Source organism: Apium graveolens, chromosome 8 (genome assembly GCF_009905375.1).
Source record: "Apium graveolens cultivar Ventura chromosome 8, ASM990537v1, whole genome shotgun sequence".
NCBI classification, from domain to species: Eukaryota; Viridiplantae; Streptophyta; class Magnoliopsida; order Apiales; family Apiaceae; genus Apium; species Apium graveolens.
Window position 1 is genome coordinate 264,205,171 of NC_133654.1, and position 22,226 is coordinate 264,227,396.

General features: G+C 32.5%; 3 protein-coding genes across 3 annotated transcripts; all 3 read right to left on the reverse strand.

The window, feature by feature from the left end:
• Window positions 1-837: 837 nt before the first annotated feature.
• On the reverse strand, window positions 838-4,127 carry LOC141677074 (adenosylhomocysteinase-like). Its single transcript, XM_074482810.1, has 3 exons — window positions 3,818-4,127; window positions 2,641-3,111; window positions 838-1,950 (listed from the first exon to the last, which is right to left on the reverse strand). Exons 1-3 carry the CDS (start codon window positions 4,055-4,057, stop codon window positions 1,204-1,206), a joined length of 1,458 nt encoding a protein of 485 aa, XP_074338911.1. The 5' UTR covers window positions 4,058-4,127; the 3' UTR covers window positions 838-1,203.
• Window positions 4,128-6,754: 2,627 nt separating this feature from the next.
• LOC141680899 (F-box/kelch-repeat protein At3g23880-like) lies at window positions 6,755-15,454 on the reverse strand. Its single transcript, XM_074486989.1, has 2 exons — window positions 15,307-15,454; window positions 6,755-7,590 (listed from the first exon to the last, which is right to left on the reverse strand). Exons 1-2 carry the CDS (start codon window positions 15,452-15,454, stop codon window positions 6,755-6,757), a joined length of 984 nt encoding a protein of 327 aa, XP_074343090.1.
• A 577-nt stretch (window positions 15,455-16,031) lies between these two features.
• On the reverse strand, window positions 16,032-21,905 carry LOC141680900 (F-box/kelch-repeat protein At3g06240-like). The gene is made up of 3 exons (XM_074486990.1): window positions 21,863-21,905; window positions 16,721-16,869; window positions 16,032-16,547 (listed from the first exon to the last, which is right to left on the reverse strand). Exons 1-3 carry the CDS (start codon window positions 21,903-21,905, stop codon window positions 16,032-16,034), a joined length of 708 nt encoding a protein of 235 aa, XP_074343091.1.
• Between the last annotated feature and the right edge of the window lie 321 nt (window positions 21,906-22,226).

Consider the following 22,226-nt stretch of genomic DNA (forward strand, 5'->3'; position numbering starts at 1 on the left):
TGTACTGCATATATGGTATTTTTTGGTGCCCCTTGTCGGTGTCGTGCACTAGGCGCTCGCCTTAGTCGCCTTACCCAAGGGCCGGCCTCTGCTTTTACTTGTCTGATCATGCCTTAATTCGTTGTATTTACTATGAATTTGAAAGAATTGAGATGTGCTTATGATGTTTTTCGAAGCAGCAGTAGTAGGGTTCCTTAAGTGAAGGATTAGGAATAGATTTTCCGGCACAGTGCTTGATGATTCCTGAGTGTAGAGTCTAGAGATTGGGTTTCTGAGAAGGTGCACTGTGTTTAGTTGAATCTGCTCTGTGTTTTACTAGTTGCTAACAGCTTTTTTCTAGACATTTACGAGTTGTATTTATTTAGATTTTAAAGATTCATCTAGTGTTTAACACTAAATTTTTAACACGACACGAAAAGGTTTACGACAAGAGATACACGACTGAAATCTTGTGTCAATTTTGTGTTTACACTTTGGGTACACGACAAGACAAGAGATACACATTGAGATATTGTGTCGATTTTATGTTTCCCCTTATGGTTTTGAATTATAAAACATTGCAGGATGGTTTGAAGAAAACAGTTGTCTCAACCAAAAACATCACATTCCCCAAACTCTACAACCACCACTGACTCAAATTGTTTGTATTTGAGCATCATTAGCAACTGGTGTTGAAGAATCTTGAGAAAATAGTCTATGGTTGCAATACTCAAAAGTCGGAAACTAATCGACTTATCGATAAAACTAACTGAACGGTGAAATAATCAAATATAAATGGCATAATTTCAAGATAACTTTAAAAAATGTCAACAAGCAATCTAAATGGCATAACACACCATAAGCAAAATCAAATGAAAATTATCAAAAACCTGCATACCCATTTAATGGCGCATCCAAACCGCCCTTTTGCTCTTGAAAGTAAATGAAAAACGAGGACAACAAGGGTAATTGTTGCAGAAATGAGAATAAAGATAGCTGAAATAAAAAACGCAGTGCAAAACTGCAACTACTACCAAGCACAGCCTTGTTCAATCCAACATGATCTTTCACAAAGACCATTCCTTCCATACAACTTCCCAGCATTTCCCAAAAACCCAAGCAGAGATAATAGCTAATAATATTCTTTAAATAAAATAGAGTATCATAGTGAAACCACAAGGTCACAATTTAATTTTCTTAATCCTGGCAAACACGGTTGCTTGCTCAGTACCTGTAGTGAGCAGGCTTGTATGGACCCTCAGCTGGTACACTGATGTAGTCAGCTTGGTCCTTGGTGAGCTTGGTAAGCTTAGCGCCAAGCTTTCCGAGATGGAGTGCTGCAACCTTCTCATCAAGGTGCTTTGGCAACACATATACCTTCTTCTCATACTTGCCAGAGCTCCTCTCGTTCCACAACTCCAGCTGGGCGATCACTTGATTGGTGAAAGAGCAAGACATCACAAAACTGGGATGACCAGTTGCACACCCCAAGTTCATCAGACGGCCCTCAGCTAAGACGATGATGCCTTTGCCGGTGTCGGGGAAGACCCACCTGTCAGTCTGGGGCTTGATTGTGATTCTCTTCACACCAGGCAATGTCTCAAGACCAAGCATGTCAATCTCATTGTCAAAATGACCAATGTTGCAGACAATGGCATTGTTCTTCATCTTTCTCATGTCATCAACCATGATGATGTCTTTGTTACCAGTGGTGGTGACAAAGATATCAACCTCGGAGACAACATCCTTCAGAGGCATAACTTGGAGGCCTTCCATGGTAGCTTGAAGAGCACAAATTGGATCAATCTCAGAAACAATCACACGAGCTCCAGCTTGCTTCATGGCTGCAGCACAACCCTTTCCAACATCTCCATAACCAGCAATAAATGCAACCTTTCCAGCAATCATCACATCAGTGGCCCTCATCAAACCATCAGGAAGAGAGTGGCGGCATCCATACAAGTTGTCAAACTGATCTTGTCAAGAAAAAAAAAATTAGGAATGCAAAGGCGGCAAATTGCCATGATGACAAAATAATCATGTCAAGAAAACACTATTAGGAATATGAAGAATGCACACTGCCATGAATAAATATATAATAAGACTATTATCAGCCTAGAACAGTGTCATGACTGTAAAAGACTGCTTACTAGCATCAACAATAAGATTAAAGCTCCATTTATAAGTTTTAACAGCCTGGAACAGCAAAAAAGCAATTAGCAAACTTACACTTTAAACTCAGGCACTAAAACATCTTCCGAGCCTGGAGTTAAGGCAACATTTTTAATTATTTAATGTCATTACTTGGGCAAAGCTTCAAAATAACAAACAGGGCATATATTTATGAGAGACCATTTTTTTCATAAACACCAAGTTATATCAGCCAGCATCAAATTAGGTCTATTCCTAGCCAAATCAACATAGTATGCATAAACACCATAATACCATATCAAACCAAATCAAGCTCTGTAGCTCAAAACACCAACAACACCATATCAAACCAAATCCAAATGCCCGCATAGACACACACATTTAACTTTAAAAAAAAATCTCGATCTTATCCATATCCCCTAATTATAAAAACTCAAAATAATTTCAAGCACAACAAATGACATAATTCAAATCATATACATAAACATAAAGCTCGAATAAGAAACTCACCTTGCTCTTAGTGACAGAATCATTAACATTAATAGCCGGAAACAAAAGCGTTCCATTCTGTTGCATCTGATACAACCTCTTAACTCCCGTAGTCGTCTCCTCCGAAACACCAACCAATCTCTCCTTCATCTTATGATACTTCATCGGATCACTCTTCAAACCGTCACGAATAATCGTCAAAACAATCTGAAACTCCGCATTATCAGTACTACTAGGATCCGGTATTGCCCCGGTCTTCTTAAACTCCTCCTCCGCCTTAACTCCCTCATGAATCAACAATGTAGCATCTCCACCATCATCAACAATCAAATCGGGACCACCAGATGGACCCCAGTCAAGAGCTCTCTCAGTACACCACCAGTACTCCTGTAGAGTCTCGCCTTTCCAGGCAAACACAGCAGCACTATCGCGAGCAATAGCAGCAGCAGCATGGTCTTGTGTCGAAAAAATGTTACATGAACACCACCTTACCTGTTAACATAAATTCACATTACTATTATTACATAAGAATATCAATTTATTACTACTAGTTTCTTAACAAAACAGCGAGAGGTTCCTAAATCCCAATTACATTTAGTTTCGTTTATAACTGATTAAATGTCGGTATTATAAACAATTGTGGCATTATAACCGGAAAAAAATACCGGGAGTTCGAGTTCTCTATATAATATATTCATAGTTTATTAGCTAAACAGGGAGAGGTTGCTAAATCCTAATTATATTTTGATTCATTTATAACTGATTAAATGTCGCTTTATAAACAAATGTGACATTATAATCGAGAAAATACATTAGTTCTAGTTTTCTATATTACAGATTACTAGTTTATTAGCGAAACAGGGAGAAGTTGCTAAATCCTAATTATATTTAGTTTCATCTATAATTGAATAAATATAGGGTATACAAACAATTGTGACATTATAATAGAAAACAATTACATAAACAATTATTGATTAGACAATTATATAAACAATTGTGATAATATAATCAAAATTTGCTATCTAAACAATTGTGATACAATAATGAAAAATGTCTCAAATTTTGCTATACAAACAAATGTGATATTATAACTAACATTGTATCGAATTTAGATATATAAACAATTGTGACAATTGTGACAGAATTTAAGACGTGTGCATTCCAGATTAAATGAGAATTCGAGATTATTTTATTGTACCTCAGCGCCTAAAGCAGTTAGAGTTTCGATGAGAACACCGGTTTGGATAGTCATGTGAAGTGAACCGGTGATTTTAGCGCCTTTGAAGGGTTGAGAAGGACCGAACTCGGTTCGGCACGACATTAGACCGGGCATTTCGATTTCAGCGAGTTCGAGTTCGAGTCTGCCGAAATCAGCTAAGGATGTGTCCTTGACTTTGTATTCTCTCCCGCTCGCTGTTTTCTCAACTGAGAGAGACATTGTGAGAGAGAGAGAGAGATTTGAGGGAGAGATTTGGGGGAGAGAGAGGGGGAGGCACAAGAAAAGGGGGAGAGGCTGAGGGGGTTATATACGGGGAGTGGTGGGAGATGGACGGTTGAGATTTTGAGTGGGGTGAGGATGGACGGTGGAGATTTTGTTTGGGGGTGGGGGTTAGGTTAATTTTTTGATTTCGGGGTTGTTCTATGTGGACTGTTTGAAATTTTAAATTGTTTTTTACTTTTGTGGGAGATATTAGTAATTTATTTTAAATATGATTTTTAATGATAATGTCATTTATTAACCAGATTTTGATTGCCGATTTAATTTATTAATTATCTAGATTTTGAATTCCTTTTAATACAAATAAATAAATTTTACCAGTATCTTTTATTTTGTGAAATAAATAGGCCATAAGATGGATCCAATCATACAATATCGTGTAGTTGGTGAAAGCTGGTGTTGGTGAAGTTTCAAAAAGTTCCAAAATTCATGGTAAGAAAATTTTAAAGCAAACTCTAAAAATTTGGTCCAAATTTGGATCAATAATTGGGTCTAATTTGTACTTGATCCTTCTCTAACTTCAATAGTTTGATCTAAATTTCGTTCTAAATGTTAAAATATTTATTTTTAATATTTTAAGCCTTTTTAATTTTAAATATTTTATTTTTATATGATATAAGATATAATCTTATATGATTTAATTTATCGGACTAAAATGATAATTTAGTTCACATTGTATTTCATTTATGTTCCGTTTCAAATCAAGTTTTCTGTGTTTTAATATTTATTTTAATGTTTGAATGTGTTAAATAATTAATAATAATATCTCAAAGTTAGTTAATTAAATTTAGAAATACCCGAAATCAAAATTTTTATGTAATAAATTAAAGCAAATCTACTAAAAATTATTATTTTAATGTAGATCCAAATTTGAACCGATGAATACTGTAAGTCCAAAATTGGACATGCACTGTTCATCGGTCCAATTTTGGACCAAAATTTAGTCCACTGTTGGGTGAATTTGGACCAATTTTGGACCTGCACTGTCATCGGTCCAAATTTGAACCTTTAGGCCACTTTTGGAGTTGCTCTAATTGGTGGACAATATTTCAAATTATCGCTCAGAGTTCAGAAGTTCGGAGTCCGATTAAGATCAAATATAATTCAATACTTACTTTTAAGACATATAAGTCTAATTATTATTCCATTAATCCCAATTTATCTGTCTTATTTGATTTTTTATGATCATTTTAACTCAATTTTTACCGTAAATAAAAATTCGTTCTTTCATTATTTTGAAAAACTAAAAAAATACATATTAACATAGATTAAACATAAAAGCGAAGACAATGCCGTGGCATTGAGCTCATAGCCTCTCATAGAAGCTCTAGGCAGCCCTTTAACAAATAAATACTCCCAAGGCATGCCTGGAAATCGATACTATGGTGGCAATGAATGTATTGATCAAATCGAAAATCTTTGTCGTTCGCGTGCTCTGCATGCATATCGTCTCGATGATTCTCAATAAGGTGTCAATGTGCGGCCTTATTCAGGTAGTCCAGCAAATTTTGCAGTGTATACTGCATTGTGGAATCCGCATGATAGCATTATGTGACTTGACTTGCCGTAAGACAAGATCAATTTCGCGGTTTTCCCAGCTCTCCAGGGTTGTCCTCACAATCACCAGATCGGTGCCTTAGCGGTGGGGGCTAAAACAGGCTGCATCTCCAGCTTTCAAGGCATATTGTAAACAGGTTAAGGCTAATGCTGTTGCTGTTGAAAAATACCTGATGAGCAAAGACTACATTATTGTCACTGGTGGTACTGAGAATCATCTAGTTCTTTGGGATCTTCGTCCTCTCGGGTTGACTGGTATGATGATCAAGTTTACCTACATTTGATATGTTGATAAACTTTAGTACTTTTCTAAGGAATGTTTTAACGATGATATCCATTTCTTTTTAGGCAATAAGGTTGGATACAGTGTATTTTTACTCCTAGTAAAGTAATAAACTCGCTAAAGTAATATTTTTTCTTGGTCCAGACTCTATTACTTTAAAGAGGTTTAACTGTATTCCATAGACCTGATACAGTCTCGACTGCAAAATTATGGAGGGACATTAGCTTGGCGATTCAGGCCTTCAAACTTCAATTTGATTGTAATAACATTTTATTGCTTTGTAGAGTGATGATGTATATGCACAGCACATGAAAGCTTGTTATGTTTACTGATGCAAATTCTTAGTATGAAGTTCTGCATATAGACAAAAGTGATGTGTTTCTTGAAGGCCTCTTTGTGGTATTGTATTGGAGTTGCAACGATGCTCAAATCATGCCAACTAAAATTCTTAACTTTTGAAATTGATTAAAGCATAAATATTTGATTAAAAGATAATATAACAATACAAAGTTGACAGGAAATTGCAAGCAAGCTTGCTGAACAGAACACTGCAGGCAAATAACAGAGAATGAAGTTTTAGCAAAATATCTATGAATATCTATGAATATAACCAGATTGGCACTTGCTAATAGCTCCAAGCTTGCAGACACAAGTAGACGGATAAATGCAAGATCCAAGTTTGCAGACACAAGTAGACGGATAACTCCAAGCTCCAAGTTTGCAGACACAAGTAAACGGATAACTGCAAGCTCCAAGTTTGCAGACACAAGTAGACGGATAACTGCAAGCTCCAAGCTTCACGGTGAAAATAGGCTCTCAACACAAGTACTTGAATATACATAATTTTCATCAAATTTCTTGTGTGACAGAACGTTAAGCGTGTTATCCTTGGAGTTGTATAGCCATAGGTTTGTGCCTGAACGGAGCAGAATATCACCATTCACACAAATGCAGAGCGGTGTTAGATCAGGACAGCAAACTGGTAGTCCATTCACAGGAAAGGTGAACACTTTAGTCCAAGACTCTTTCGCGTCACATTTGTTCAGCATCCAGATGTCACATTCGTGTGATGAGTAACCGTGTAATAGAGAATGTACTACAGAAAGACTTTTACCAAAACTGCCCAAGGTAATCCAATAGTCCAGGCATCCTCCATTTGTAGTCGGCAAAACTAAGTCTCTAAGTGTCTGGTTTTTAACGTCGACAGAGACAATTGTTTGGCTTTCCATATTCATTCTTTGAGTAACCCAGTGTACAGCTCCATCTGCAAATATCCCATTGTCCAGTACAATGCCAGAAGGAAAATCTCCGTTCCCTTTCCAACTATTAGATTTTGAGCAATAAACTGACACTTTTTTCTCGTAGTCACCATGACCTGCAGCGATGACAAATAATTTGAAATCATCACTTGATTCCTCATATCCCAACCCAAATTTTTCAGGCTCAATAATTAGTTCAGGCAGTCTTCTTATTTTTCTAGTAAACGGGTTCCAAAAGAACAAACCCACGGGTTCTGTACACCTAGCACTACTCTTTTCGATATGTAGACAAACTAAACCATTACAACCCACAATCTTTGCAAAACCTCGAGACTCGTTCTTAATAGGGCTGTCAATCTTAATAGCCTCTGTAGCTGGTTTATTAAGCATAGAATATACAGAATAACACTCTAAGTACTCTCGCTTTCGAGATCTAGGAAGGAAATAATGATGAGTTAAGTGGGGGTCATTAGTTGAGATAGATGAATGAGTTTTGATGAAATAAGAGCTAGAGATTAGAGACAACCATGATTTACAAACTGACTTGTAACGCGAAAGAGTCTTCACCGGAAGCCTTAAGAGTATTTCGCATAGGATTTGTTCGGGAAGATCAGGGTTATGGTTAGGCTCTCTTTGGGTAGCCATAAAAATCTGAATTGAATACACCCCGCCGTTAGATTAGTGAAGCTAGGGCCAAACTATACGGAGAAAGCTAAGCTCTATAAACGCACACAATCCTAATTCTAAAAGAGAATGAATCAAGATATAATATTAATTCAACTACAAATTTAAAATAGCATGCTTATTTTTGATTCCTTGTTAATGTGGATATTTACAGGCTTTCGAGACTTGTTTGTTACAGGCTTTCGAGACTTGTGTTGGTGATCACCTCCTATATTAGCTAATGCATTTTCTAACATTCCAAATTTAAAGATTAACTAACCATTAATTTTTGTTTTGAGAAAATAAGTTTTCCATTATCATTACATAAAATTGAAATAGTAATAAGTAGATACATGTAAAAATAGCCTGATATGAGCCGCGCGCTAACAAGTAGCCCACAAGTGGAGCGCCTCTAGTAGGTTATCCCATGCACAACCCTAACTCAAAAATCAAATTTTTTACTAACGGGTCGGGTCGGATCAGGTATCTATCGGGTCAGTAGAAGTCACCACTCCTGTATCGAAATACTAAACTGTTTATAAATTTACATACATTTTCTCAGAAATGGGTGATTGGACGAGAATTTCTAGCAAACATTTTAAATATATCCCTCTCGTCCATCCATGTTATTTTTTTTCAATTTTTCTCCCATCTTCAACAAAAAATTTAGAGAATGTTAGTAAAAAAAATTGCTTCTCTTCACTTTGGTCTCTTAAAAAAGACCTCAAGGCGGACAGGGCAAGATTTTGGTTACCGGCTCAAAAAAAGTTACAATGATTATCTTAGCTTAAATCCCGTGCGATGCACGGGTTTCCATTAATATTTTAAATTTTTATTTATCAAGTTATATTATATTTTTAAAATATTTATATAAATATATAATGATTATAAATTTAAAATAAAAATAATAAAATAATATGTGGTCGTAATTTAGTTGAATAAATAGACTATTTCTAGTAATTTAACAATTTAGTAGTTTAGCAGATATGTTTGTATATGTAGACCTCAAGCTGTGAATTGCTTTTATGAAGACCTCAAGCTGCAAGAGCTTAGGCAGCAGGTCTGTCTTCTAAAAAGCATGGAGAGGAGATGCTGTAAAAATTACAAGATGCTAGTCCTTACGCATTGGAGGTTGAAATTCAACTGTATATAATGATAACACTAGTCTTCAGTGCTGCAAGCCTGCAAGGATTAAAACGAAAAATTTAAAGCATCTTCATGTGAATGCGAGAGAGATAAGTCTATAATTACATATGAACTCAAGTCAAGAAGAGAACCGCAAAATTCTTAAAATTAGATGAACTTGAAAGAGGAAGTAGCTGCTGATATAGTCAGGAGCATATATTTCACTGTTACGGAAGTAATGGTAAATCAAGATCTGTAACTAATGATGGATAAAACAGTAATCCAAATACAGACTTTTCCCCAAAGCACTGGGACCAGAATAGCCACATGCAAATCGAGCACATTTTATAGAATAGCCACATGAAGTCAGATGATAAGTCTCATAAGGTTAGTTAATATGATACAGGCGTACAACACATGATATAATGCCTGTTAAGATGAATTGAAGTTCATTTGGAATCGCAAGGAGAAATAGAAAATAAACGAAGTTGAGCCCTACAGTATATGTCTGACTATTGCACCTCATTTTATGCTACATCAGAAGCCATGATCACTGTCAAATGAGGGTCTGCAACAAAGATCAGACCACAACACACTAGCCCTTCATATTAGGAAAAATGATGTAAAAATACTTTTGATTATATACTTATATGGACAGGGGGGTAATTTTTATGCTATTCCTCAGTGACAAACTTATTAACGCATAATGTTTGTTCTCTCTAATCGTGCCTAATGAATTTCTTAGCTTTCTTAGTTGGAACGGAAACAATTTCAATAATCTGGTAAGCCATATTGTTGAACACTTGAGGACAATTCATGATTCATATATCATAAGCTTTCTAGGATCATTACCAGAAAAAAGTTTAAGAATATCTTTTTGAAGCTATTTAATGAAACAAAGAATGACAATTTTGCAGCAGCAAAACAAGTGCAAATAAGAAATATCACATAAACATATAAGAAATTATTAGATATGTCTAATTCATCCAGAGAAGAAAAAGAAATCAAGAAGTAAGTTTGACCACAAATTCATAAAAAAAACTGAATGTAAGATATACAAAAGCCAGCAAAGTAGTTTAAAGTAGGCTTAATTATATCATAGACCTTGAAGTATGATCATTTGTACACATAAACCCTTAAAGAAAAAAAACAAACACATCAACCCTTGATGTATTGAATGTGTATATTCTGACCCTTGTCTCTTCAATAACTCATAAATCCTAAACTACTGAATTATTTCTGGTGCATAATAGCTAACATAAGAAGCATTAGTGCTTTAGTCTACAAGCTTTGAGCAACTGGGAGCCTATCTAAATCTGTGGTAGCTTCATTTGGCCACCTTTTTGCTCCAACTTGGTCGTCATGTTCATAACATGGTTAACAAATAAACATAAAACAGCACAGCTACCCATACAAGTCTTTTGCATTTTCTCTTCTTAACAGCTGCAACTTTAAGAATGTGTAATTCTCCTTCAAGCATCTGAACTTTTTGTTCAAGTATCTCAACTTTATAGGGAAAGGATCAGTTTAGCTTTTGCCGAGATTACCCTGTGATGTCCTTGGCCAACCAATTTATGAGTTCTTGAAGATGTAAGGGTCGGAATATACACATGCAATACATCAAGGGTTGATGTGTATGCTTTTTTTCTTCAAGGGTTTATGTGTACACATGATCATACTTTAAGGTCCAAGGTATAATTAAGCCTTTAAAGTACGACTGTTCAATTAAAAAATTTAAAGCAAAATCTCAACTTACAAGAAGCATTAAGAAAGACCTAAAAGCTCAGAGGTTAATATAAAACCAAAAGGAATATTAGATGGACCGTTCTCGGCTGCTGGCTGCAATTGGTTCAGATCTGGGGTGAAACCAGGGTCTCCACATTTCAGATTTGGAGGTGAAACATTGTGCTCTCAACGTAAGTGTACACATTGTGCTTTTGAAAAACGTTGTATAACGGATTATCCAACCAGTTAAACGGCATCCGAATGGTTTCATTGTCAGGGCTGTTCACCTTCACTATCAGGCTTAAGTCAAAAAGCAAAAGAGCATTACCATTTACAAACTTGCAGATTGGTATAATTCGTGGTTTGTATGGCAGAATAGGCGGCATTTCAAAAGTGTACAGTTTTGTCCAAGATTTTTGAGCTATAAACCGAAACTTTATAATCACTCTTACCAATGATGGTAAAGACCTTATAATCATCTTTCGATTCATCATAGCCAAACCCAAACACTGTATGTGCATGCTCATATTCGGGCAAATTAATAATAATAATAATAATAATAATAATTAGAAAAAAAGGATTATAATAGAAATAGAATTTAGAGTCCTACTTGTATTTGATGATATGTGGATATATATAAACAAAGACTCGAACCTGTATTAAAACCCTAAACTAAGAGAATATTGAGAGCCGCGAAGCATAGCAGAAGGGAAAGAAACAGGTGCGAGAGAGATTAACAAGTGAAATTTTCTAACTCTGTCAATATTTAAGGTACTCTTTTTATATCATATTTTTGGTAACAATGTACATCTTGTATTGTATTAGTTTATTAATATAATGTTTCCGCCTGGTTTGGGTTCTACTGCATCAACAAAGAATTATTTTTAAGATATAATAGTATGTACATGACTTCTTAGTACTTTTCTTTTGTTAAAGTGTGTCAAATTAATGGTTTCCGTCGAGTTTAAGATGTGTTTTAATATTTTATTGATTATTATTATAATGCGGTAATTATTTTAATATTAAGTTTATTGCATAATTACTTATTATTTTGTCTTATTCTTGGGTAGATGTTTTGAAAATTGGTTTCAAAAATTTTATAAACTGACTTTGGTAATCAATAGCATATCTTGTAATTTGCATCATAATATATATAAACTATATGTGTATTTTGAGTTCCAAAAGCTATGTAAATTTATTATATAGTAAAATTATGAACTTATGTTCTATTTTTACTTTTGCTTTGTTTTGACTTTGACTTGTGTTAGTTAATTAATAAAGTAACATGTGTGTTAGGAGATTAGATGATCAGGTAGTCCAGAAACTCCAAAATCTCTGCCCGGAGGGTTATCCATGTTTTGGAGTGTGATTGTTAGTTTGTTTTTTTTTAACATAATTAATGTCCTGGCTTGATAATAAACTAGTATATATACATTCACGTGGATTCAGTTAACTTGATAAATTAATAAATATTTACATTGTGGTTGTAGTGACATGTAGTTATGTTCACGAGGCAAGTAATATGATTAATAATTTTGTAAATAAATTATGAGTAGTAATGATTAATTAATAAATGAATATATAAAATGTATATTAATTGTAAATTATAATTTTGTATTTAGATCACGGGTCGGGGATTTAGCAGATCGTTTACGGATTTTGATATTATTTTAGTTGCGACATTCGAGGTACGGATTCTGTCCCCTTTTTATTCAGCGCTCCTCTTCTTAGAAATTTAATATCTCCGCTTTGTTGAATTTCATATTTTATTCGCTCCATTAAAATTGTTTGGATATTTTGACTTCTGAAAATTGTTTTAAAAATTGATTTGGAAAATTATAAATATCTGTTCATGCGATTTTCAAATTTATTTATGACACACTCTGTTTTGGAAATCTGAATTATTTGTCTCAAGCGATTTTAAATTTTGCGAGAATATTTTCATTTTGAACCCTTAGTGTGATTTAGGGTATACCGAGTTAACCAGCTGTAGGTGTACTACAGCCATGTCATTGCGGCACCAGTGACATGACACTTCCGTGACAGTGTGATTGGTCACGGCGTATCCTTCTGTTAGCTCTTGGGAGGAGCTTTTGCGCATTTGATATTTGTTCAGGATACGTGGGTGCACCCAGAGTTTGATTTGTGATTTGATTTATGGTGACGTTGTATATGCCGTACACGTTATCCATTATGTTGCACACATTAGGTACCCTATGATGTGTGTATTTGTATATGTTCTGATCTCGGTATTAAATATCCTAACCCCTCGTTGCTTCAGCCTTACTTATTTTAAAAATTGTTGATTTATTATAAATTGCAGATTATTTATTTCTGATCTCTTTGTTTTATAAACTGTATTCCAAATCCGTACTGGGCATTTGGCTCATGTCGTATTCTTTTTCTGGCAGGTGCTTAGGGGGATCTGGGACTATGTGATGGAGAGCTGCCCTTTATTTTGTTCTTAGGATTTCAGGCTTCTATCATTATTTAGACTTGATTTCTTATTAGAGATTTCAGCATTTATATTATTGGTTTAGACATTTTGGAGATTTTAATATTATTTTGGAGATTTTAGACTGTTAAATTATTGTTAGAAATATATTAGTGCTCTGTTTACAGGTTTTGGATTTTAAGTAACATCTACCTTCTATATTTTAAGAAGAGGGTGTTACATTGGCACTAATCATTTTTTTTATTTTTTTGTCAGACAGAATGTCTTGTCTTTTTTCAACAGAGAGTTATTTGATTTACACATTAGAAATTTTACAAATGTTCTTAACCAAGATTGGGTTGAAGATATCAAAAGTGTTTTAATGTGGAATAAAAGTGACTACAAACAATGACTATTCAGTATATTCAGTATTGTGTATTATATCGTTTTATAGTTATATTCTATATTTACACATGTTCACATACAAGTTGGGGGTCTTTTAGGAAACAGCCTCTTCGTTCTTTTTGAATGAGTGGAAGGCTGCGTACATCATATCCACCCCAAACCCTGCTTTTGCGGGATATACTACGTTTAGTTTGATTTATTGATTTATGATGTCCCTTTCATGACTTACAGTAATTTCGTTATCTTTCTTAAATTTAAACGGGATCTTAATTCCAAATATAAGAAATATAACATAAAATTACACTCCAAATAGTATTTTAGTGGCTCTTTATATCATTAATATATTACTTTCCTACCTTATCCTTAAGAAATCATTAAGCATTCCTTATATCATTTTTATCAATAAAAAAATTATTCTCCCTTATTTTTACTTCTGTTATCTCTCTTTCTTCGATATCTTTTTAAATTTATTATTAAAATAATAATAAGGAAAGAGTATAAGGATTATTGTTGAAGTTAAAATGTAAAATGATATCCAACATCACTAGAAATTAATATTTTCTAATATTTATAAGGAGCCAACTAAGATACTTTTGAAATTACTCTTAGATCTTAATAGCTTTACAATATTGCACGGTCTCATTAATATTTTTATTTTCCTACTGTTTATAATTACATAAAATTATAAACTTATTATGATCATTTATTTTAAATAATCAAATAGCGTAAAATAGTATATGTTTATTTGTAAAATTATAAAAAAAGTAATATAAATATTTGTTGTTTGTGATAATCAAATTAGGGAGTTTTTTGTAAATTTTAAAATATAAATAATAATATAACTATTTGTTCTTGACGAGATCGAATTCGAATCCGAAAACTTGAATAGTGTATAAATATACGTTCAAATACTATGATATTAGTTGAAAATAAGATCAAACACTAACTATCCTTCATGTAATTTCTACCATAGACCAATAACATAAAATCATAATAATTGTAGCTACACTCCAAATCTCCAATCGCATGAATCATGTAAATCATCCTTAAATTTCAATCATGTAATATCATGATACCCAAATAATGAGTGAGAAATGTTTATATATAAGTTACATGTTGTCATAAAATTATGACAATATATGCCATACTCATTTTTTAGTAACTGTTTGTATGTTATAATTTCATAATATATTGGAGAAAACTACATACTTTTAATATTTAATTTGTAATCCAATAATTCATTTTTAAGTCGAATAGATTCAGTTATAATAAAATATCTAAAATCATTAATTGCAATCGGTTCCAAGAAAATTCAATAATAAGAATATTGAATTTTTTAGATTTAGCCGTTAATATTGATTTATGAACTAAGAATATTATTGGTCAAGCTGTTTCTCTGTTTTTTTGTATTAAATTTTGTATTAATATTACAAATATATGAACATTATGCATTATAGTTCTAAACATTTATCTTCAACTATTACAAAATAATCATCACTAATACGGCTATTAATACGGCTATTAACACCAAATGTTTTCATCCAAAGCTAGTTAAATCATTGAGAAATTGAAGATCAGGAATAGGCATAAAAATCGAAACGATTAAATCACAACGAACATAAGAAATTTTAACCAGTTGAGTTATTCAACCGTGCTCTAAACCTAACATGAAATGTACCTTCAATCGAAAACACCAAATCATCACCACAATCATCACTAGGCTTTTATTGTCAATCACCACAATCGTCGTCTCTCTCAGAACCATCACCAGGCATAGATTTCACAAAACGTCCCCAGCCTGGCTTGTTCTCGTCTCTCTGTATCATTAGCACCTGTTGGAACCATCCTAATGTTTCCAACACGATACTCTCTTTCAATAGAGCCATCGTGATAACTCCGCTTTTCGTCGTCTCTCTCAGAACCAAGTGATGACTCGTTTCAAAAGAGAACTGAAAGCTCAATGAGTTATATAAAACCAAGAATAGAATATAACCAGAATTGATCTTCTTTGTCATTTGATGTCGCCTGCAAGCTTCGTGTTTAGGGATGGGGTGAAACTAGGCTTTCGACTACAATTAGGTCTTCGGGATTAAGAGATCCTTGAATGTGTTATCCTTAGGATTGTATAGTACTATGGTGAACACTACTAACAACATTATATCACCATTTACATAAACGCAGAGGGAATCAGGTCTAACAGCCCAGTGTACTGCTCCTTTCGTAAATACTCAATATCAGAAGTCTTAGGAGGAACAGGCTTATTAAGCAAAGAATATACAGAACAATTCATGAAATCCGTGTATGGTTCTCATGTGAATCAAATCCGCCTGTACAATATAAAATTTAGCATAATGGCAATCATTTCCCGATCAATCAACCAACATTAAAGAGTTTCAAAAGAGAACAGGAAGCTTATTGGAAAAACATATAATAAAATATAACCAGAATGGACCTTAATTTTTACTAGTCCTTGGCTGCAGGCTTCAGTTTAGATGGCGGTGAAACGAGGCTTTCAACATAAGTATACACCATTGTCTCTCGAAAAGTGCTGTCAGACGGATTGTTGTATAACGCGGTGATACTCCCAGGTACCGGGCCTTTTTCAGGGCTGCATAACACAATGCCATGGTCTATCAGAAGCATAATGTCACCGCCCACAGAATTGCAGATCGGCTTCACTAGCAGCGGGTAATTCCAGAGAAAGGGGAGCGTGAACAATTTTGTCCAAGATTCTTCCGCGCCATATTCCTTCACTACCCAAAAATCAGCATAGTTTTCATGTTGACAGAGAATGTAAAGGCTTTGGCGAAGAGTGTCCAAGGTCCAATCCATTAAATTTTCTCCGTATTGTGGCTGGCAAACTTCTTTATACGCCTCTGTTTTCACATCAACAGAACCAATAATCTTATTTTCGATCTTCTTTTTTTTCGTTTGTGCTGGATTAAATTCCCAGTGGATAGCTCCGTGGGCGAACTGCCCCTTTGAAAAAAATTCCTTAGTAAAAGGAAAATCCCCGTTAATCGTTCGCCAACAATCAGATTTTGAAACACGGTATGAGCATGCCTATGTTTCGGCACTTTGGGCAATCTTCTTGATTTTCTAGTAGTCGGGTTCCACAAGAATGTACGACCATCGTAACATGCTAAACAAACCAACCCGTTACAAGAACCGACAACGTAAGTCCAATCATCCACTTTTTTCCTCGGAAAATCAAGTTTAGCGGTCTCCTTAACGGTCTCGTAAATAAAAGAATATATCGAACAAGTCTCGAGCCTAAGATCTTCCCCGCTGGTACTAGTATCTATGATTTCATGATAATTATGTTAGTAGACATATATGTTCATAAGTTTTTAGAACATTTAAATTTATTTAAAGTGATAACATTGGTAAGGGGGAAAATATTATTATAGAAAAATTATTATTTTATTGAGGGTAAAAATATAATGTCTTGATTATGTTGGGACCTTAAAAAATATTATTTTAGCGTGGTTATTACTTAATCGATTAACTATAACTCTATAAAAGATATTTGAAAAAGACAATATTACTCATTGAATGATATAGTTTTATTGATGATTCTATGTAAATATTTATGTTTTAATTAAAATTTGATTTTTTAGTTCACTTCAATTGGATACGAATTATACTTAGTCTAATATTAATTTGATCTATCTCGGATCAATGGTTTACATTATTTTATTTTAGCCTGATGCCCAATACACAGACCAAATCAAACTAATTATTTTTAGTTTAATTTTTTTTTATTCTGGATCAATAAGATAATTTGTTTTAGACTGAATAATTAGTATATATGATTTTGTTTATGTTAGTCTGAATCAATTGTATAATGTATTTTTTTATCCTGGATAAATAAAATATATTATTTTGTTTAATTTAGTTCATTAGTATAATTTTTTTAGGAGGATTGATAGTATTATTATTTTACCTTACCCCGAGTCACATTATATCAACTAAATCTTAATAATTATATTTAGTTTGCTTAAATTTAATTTAGCCCGAAGTAACAAATTAGAATAATATAGAACTCGATATGGAAAAAAAATTGGTAGAAGAAGTTGAATTTAATATAAATTATAATGATATAAAGTTCGATATTAAATAGAATTAAAACTGATAAAGTAATAGAGGAAGTTGACTTCAATATCAATTAGAATTAGAATTGATCGACCCAATAATTTGAAATAGAATAATTAAGTGAGAGTAATTAATTAATTTCAGCAAGTACCGACCGACTACCAAACTTTTAATATTTCGTCTATTATAATATATATTATAATATAGTATAGATAAGTATAGATTTGCTTAAACTATAGTTAAACTACATTATATTTTGATAAACAACTTTTTTTATGGAAAAGTTGTGGTTTTGGTTGGTTATAGTTTATATTAGGGGTGTACGCGGTTAGGTTTGGTGCGGTTGGGAGGTCAAAATCGCACCAAATCACGTATAACGGTTTTCTTAAATCTCCAACCTCAGTCGCGCGTTTGCGGTTGGTGCGGATCGACTTGCGGTTCAATCATCGACTTGTACGATAAATGATAAATAAAAATAATTAATTACAATTATACTTATTAAATCTTAGAAATTTATAAAAATAAAATATACTAGAAGAGTACAAGTGGTTATGGGGCTTGGGCTCAAGTTTTTGTTCTTTCAATAATTTATTTAAATTATAAAACATAAAGTTCAACATCCAAAAGCCCCAAACTTTTTTTCTTTTAATTCTTATATATAGCTGTTTCTGCATTTTACGATATATATATATATATAGCGGTTTGCGGTTGCGGTTTGACTTTTTGCGATTATTTAAAAATCAAATTCGCAGTCAATCCACAGATATGCGGTTCCTGTAATTTCAATTCGCATTCGATCCGCATTTTGCGGTTATACGTAAAGAGCGATGCTACTGCGAGCGGTGCGAGCGATTTGTGCGATTGAGCAGATTACGTGTACAGCCCTGGTTTATATAGTGTGTTAGGTTTTGGTATGGCTGTCAAAAAAATTCGAAAAATCTGATATTCGTCCGAAAAATCCGCATTCGTATCCGAAATAAAGCGGATATTATCCGTATCCGAAACAAAGCGGATATTATCCGTATTCGAATCCGAAGATTGCGGATACGGATACGGATATAGGCATATTCGTATCCGATAATATCCGTATCCGATAAATATATTTTATATTTAAATATTTAAATAATTTAAAAATATATTATATTAAATTTATCGTATATTTTTGTGTATATATATAGATACATATATATATACGGATATATTATGTTTGTAAAATTTTATAGACATGGAGAAAAAAATCATTTGAGTTCAACAATTTAAAGATAACGATTATATTGAAAAGATAAATAAAAAATTATTTTTTTAAAAAAAGAAAAATATGATTAAATCACTTTATCTCTTATTTTAATTTTTAAAAATGAATTTTTAATTTTTACTATATTTTTTCTAATTGTTTTCATTTTTTTAAAAAATTTAATAGAAAATAAAAAATCTGATTTAAAATCAAATTCGGATCCGGATATTATTTGTATCCGTATAGTATCCGTCGGATCCGGATATAATTCTTTAAATATTTTCGGATTCGGATACGGATATGGATATGGATTTTCGGATTCGGATACGGATACGGATATGGATTTTCGGATTCGGATTCGGATACGCATATAGGCAGATCCGTATCTGAATTATCCGTTTGACAGCCCTAGGTTTTGGTTGGTTATAGTTTATTTTTTGGGTTAAATATCAAAGTGGTCACTCAACTGAATGCCATATATCAGTTTGATTATCAAACTTAACGGGGTATATTTTGAATCACTAAAGTCATAATAAATATCAAACATATAACTCAAAATATGCGTTCGAGAATTAAAAATTAATTTATGGAGTTCTATATACTTTTCTTGAATCCTATTACAACCAAATTAAAATGTATGAATTCTAGTATTTTATTTAATATAGTAAGATTTTTAAAATTTTATCTACTATTTATTTTAAATTTTTTAGTCATTTTCTTTATTTAAATAAAAATAATTAGTAGATTAAATTTTAAAAATCTCACAAAATTATCTAAAATACTATGAATTCATAAATTTTCATTTGGTTGTAATACGATTTAAGAAAAATGTTTAGAACTCTATAAAATAAATTTTAATTCTCGAGTAAATATTTTCAAGTATATCTTTGATATTTATTATGACTTTAATGATTCAAATGATATCCCGTTAAATTTGATAATTAAACTGATATATGACCTTGAGTTGAGTGACCACTTTGATATTTAACCCGTTTATTATTTGATAAATACAAGTATGTCAGTCACTGTTGTAAAAGAGAAAATCGACATTATAGAGTAGAGCAACCTTTTAGTGATTAGTCGGATAATCGGTGATTAATCGGAACATTAATGAGATGTATTTAATAAAATATATAAATAATTAATTCATTAATTAAATACATAAATTTAAGAAAAAAGTGTAGTGATTAATCTGATTATAAAATCAAATCGGCAGAATATATTGAAATGATTAATCGTGTAATTAATCGATAAAATCGGTAATTTTTAGAACAACCATGTCAATATAGATTTTAGATTTTTCGTAGGATTATGTTTTTGCAGGCCGAACTCATGCAGGATTTTTCGGAGTAATAACTTTGAAACAATTTGACCCGGCCTTGAATTGCAATCTAGGCCCAACTCAATTCCGAAAAATTGGAAGCTCTAAAGTCCGATCCAGTCCAATTTTATGCATCAATGTGGGCCTGTGGGGTGCTGGGCCGATGGCAGGATGTGAATTCTATTCGGATTGTAATTTGTAACATCCACGTTCACAATTTAACTTCTCGTATGTGAAGAGTATGAAAATTGAAATAATGATCATATCTCATTTATTCCCATTTATTTCGAAATTCTGATTCCTTTACTAAACATAATTTAGTTACGAAATTCTGATCATATCTCGTATAACTCCCCTAAATATGTATTTAGGGGTATTTTTTCTTTTAATATTGACAGTTATTTCGTGAATCACATAATTTTGATTTAGAAGATGTTTATGAGTCAAACAAATAATGTTTATTTATAATCTTTTTTATTAATTCTAAATATGAATATAAGTTAGGCACATGTAAACTTTTATAGAGTAAAAGTCCATGTTTCATCGAAATATATTAAAATTATTTGTTTTGACATGAATGAATAAATATAACATATTGCAATAATTAAGTCGGTGGTCGAATAATTTTTGGAAGTTAGTTCATAGCTTCATAGCTTCTTGCCTTGTTCTTCTAACGTACAGCTGCAACGTAAGTCGGTATAATCATCCACTTAAAAATCAAGGTGGGTAATTCTGTAATTTTCCAATTTAACTGATTAATTTTTTGAATAATAAAATTATTATTTTAGTATTCGAATACTGTTCACATTAATCTTTGATTACCCGTTACAAAGTAATGTTGCCGATCACTAATAATTCTTATTCAATGCAAGTATATTGTTATAAAAATCGGGATTCACATCTAAACGATTGAGTCGGTACTGATTTAGGATTGATCTGAAAGTATATATCCAAAGTTTGGAGCCTCGTCGTTGAGAAAACTCGCAAAATTACAAAAAATTTATTCTTGTTTGTTGACATTGGGGTACAAAAGCATCATATATAAGACTTGTTAATATACTCCCAAAGTCCAAAGACCAGCTATTTAAGTCATACACACTGGAATAGAATTAAGGAATTGCGGTTGTTGCAATGTACCGATAATATAGTGGTCTTTGCCCTACATTAGTTTGGTTTTGTCCATGCTGGATCACAATTAACTTTATTTTATTTTTATTTTTTGACAAATGCAAAAAACTTTCATTAATTTCAATATAATACAGTCGGGACAAACCCCCAACTGTCGATACAACCAAGTGGTAAAACAAATATCATACTAAAAAACAATTAGATGATTTGTTTCCTCATCGTTTAACACATATAATTTAAAAATTCTTGAAATTAAAAACGAAATCAAAAACATCCCGAGCAATCCAAATTGTACCAACAATTAACTTAAATTTAATTTAATGGATTATTCATTTTTAAATTTGGCATACAATGATCACAACCAAATACACCAGTCAAGCTTACAGGTTCGAATCCCGCCAACAACACACATTTTTATAATTTTATAATTATTTATAAAATTACAAATAAATTTCTAGATTCGAATCCTGCCAACAACAAACATTTATATTAATATTTATAAATAAATATACTAACCAAGTTCACAAACCCCGCCAACATCCCCGCCAACTTCAAACATTTAATTATTATTTATAAATAAGGTTAATGGTTCAAATTTTATCAACCATATATTATTTTATACTATACTATTTGATTTAACTTAAAGTTATACACAATCAAATTATAATTATATTATTATAAATTAACGTATTTATTTATTTATATTAAAATTTCAATAAAATCTATTAAAATATAAACAAAAAATATAAATATTAACGGAACCCGTGCATCGAGTTTTAAGCTAGTATAATATAGGTTATAGGCTATACATACTTGTCAATGCTTAGTAGGAAGTCGACAACAATTAATCTTTTTAATTTGCTCAGTTGCAAGTAGACTT

Coding starts and splice junctions, on each gene's coding strand:
- LOC141677074 (XM_074482810.1), bottom strand. CDS start 4,057: ATGTCTCTCTCAGTTGAGAAAACAGCGAGCGGGAGAGAATACAAAGTC. Junction 3,112..3,817: donor TAACTGCTTTAGGCGCTGAG/GTACAATAAAAT, acceptor TTATGTTAACAG/GTAAGGTGGTGTTCATGTAA. Junction 1,951..2,640: donor ATTCTGTCACTAAGAGCAAG/GTGAGTTTCTTA, acceptor TGACAAGATCAG/TTTGACAACTTGTATGGATG.
- LOC141680900 (XM_074486990.1), bottom strand. CDS start 21,905: ATGTTTGAAGTTGGCGGGGATGTTGGCGGGGTTTGTGAACTTG. Junction 16,870..21,862: donor TGGCGGGGTTTGTGAACTTG/GTTAGTATATTT, acceptor ATGAAATCATAG/ATACTAGTACCAGCGGGGAA. Junction 16,548..16,720: donor TCGGTTCTTGTAACGGGTTG/GTTTGTTTAGCA, acceptor TTTTTTTCAAAG/GGGCAGTTCGCCCACGGAGC.
- LOC141680899 (XM_074486989.1), bottom strand. CDS start 15,454: ATGGCTCTATTGAAAGAGAGTATCGTGTTGGAAACATTAGGATGGTTC. Junction 7,591..15,306: donor TGAGAGAGACGACGATTGTG/GTGATTGACAAT, acceptor TTAATAAACCAG/CTACAGAGGCTATTAAGATT.